The sequence below is a fragment of the Carlito syrichta genome, unplaced genomic scaffold (assembly GCF_000164805.1).
Source record: "Carlito syrichta isolate Samal-C Ts95f unplaced genomic scaffold, Tarsius_syrichta-2.0.1 Scaffold118058, whole genome shotgun sequence".
Lineage (NCBI taxonomy): Eukaryota > Metazoa > Chordata > Mammalia > Primates > Tarsiidae > Carlito > Carlito syrichta.
In genome coordinates this window covers 32343-32956 of record NW_007062154.1, presented here as the reverse complement: position 1 = coordinate 32956, position 614 = coordinate 32343, and the positions used below count along the sequence as shown (strand labels likewise).

The following is a 614-nucleotide window of genomic DNA, read 5'->3' as shown; positions in this document are numbered from 1 at the left end:
CGCCTCCGCGTCGCCTGGGTTCCCACACGGCCACAAAGCCACGTGGCTCCCCTCCACCCCCGCAGCTGCCCCTGGGCTCCCGCCCCAGCTCTGTGCCTCCCGCACTCGGACAGCCATTCGCCTGCCACCCCGGCAGACAGACCTCCCCGCCCCCTTGCTCAAGCAGGCCCCAAGCCACGCCACCTCCGCGGCCTCTGTGCTTCCCTCCCAAGCACCACACCTGCGGCCGTGTCTGCTCACCCCTGTGTGCGCACCACGCGGCCTAACTGCAGCACGAGCCCCGCGGGCTGGCCTGGCCCCCGGACGCCCCCGGGCCTGAGTGACGCGCCCCGCCGGGGCCTCACCTGTGCTGTTGGGGAAGCAGGCCTTGTGGAACTTGCCCATGTAGAACTCGAGGCCGATGATGGCGAACATGAGGATGGCAAAGAAGAGCAGCAGCCCGATCTGCAGCAGCGGCACCATGGCCTTCATGATGGACTTGAGCACCACCTGCAGACCTGGGCCGGGGCGGGCGTCAGAGAGCCAGCGGCAAGCCCAGGCCGCCGCAGCGGGTGCACAGGTCCCACGCAGGGGCGGGCAGGGCCTGGGCCGTCTCCGGGCAGGGGGAGGGGCAG

General features: G+C 71.3%; 1 protein-coding gene across 1 annotated transcript in view; it reads right to left on the bottom strand.

Moving 5' to 3' along the window:
- Positions 1-344: 344 nt before the first annotated feature.
- LOC103249248 (voltage-dependent N-type calcium channel subunit alpha-1B-like) overlaps positions 345-614 on the bottom strand; it is a gene marked incomplete at both ends in the record, with an annotated part of 32540 nt that continues 32270 nt past the window's right edge. Inside the window, one exon of the mRNA XM_008047896.1 lies at positions 345-497. Coding sequence (XP_008046087.1) covers positions 345-497 — 153 coding nt within the window. The remainder of the gene's footprint in view (positions 498-614) is intronic.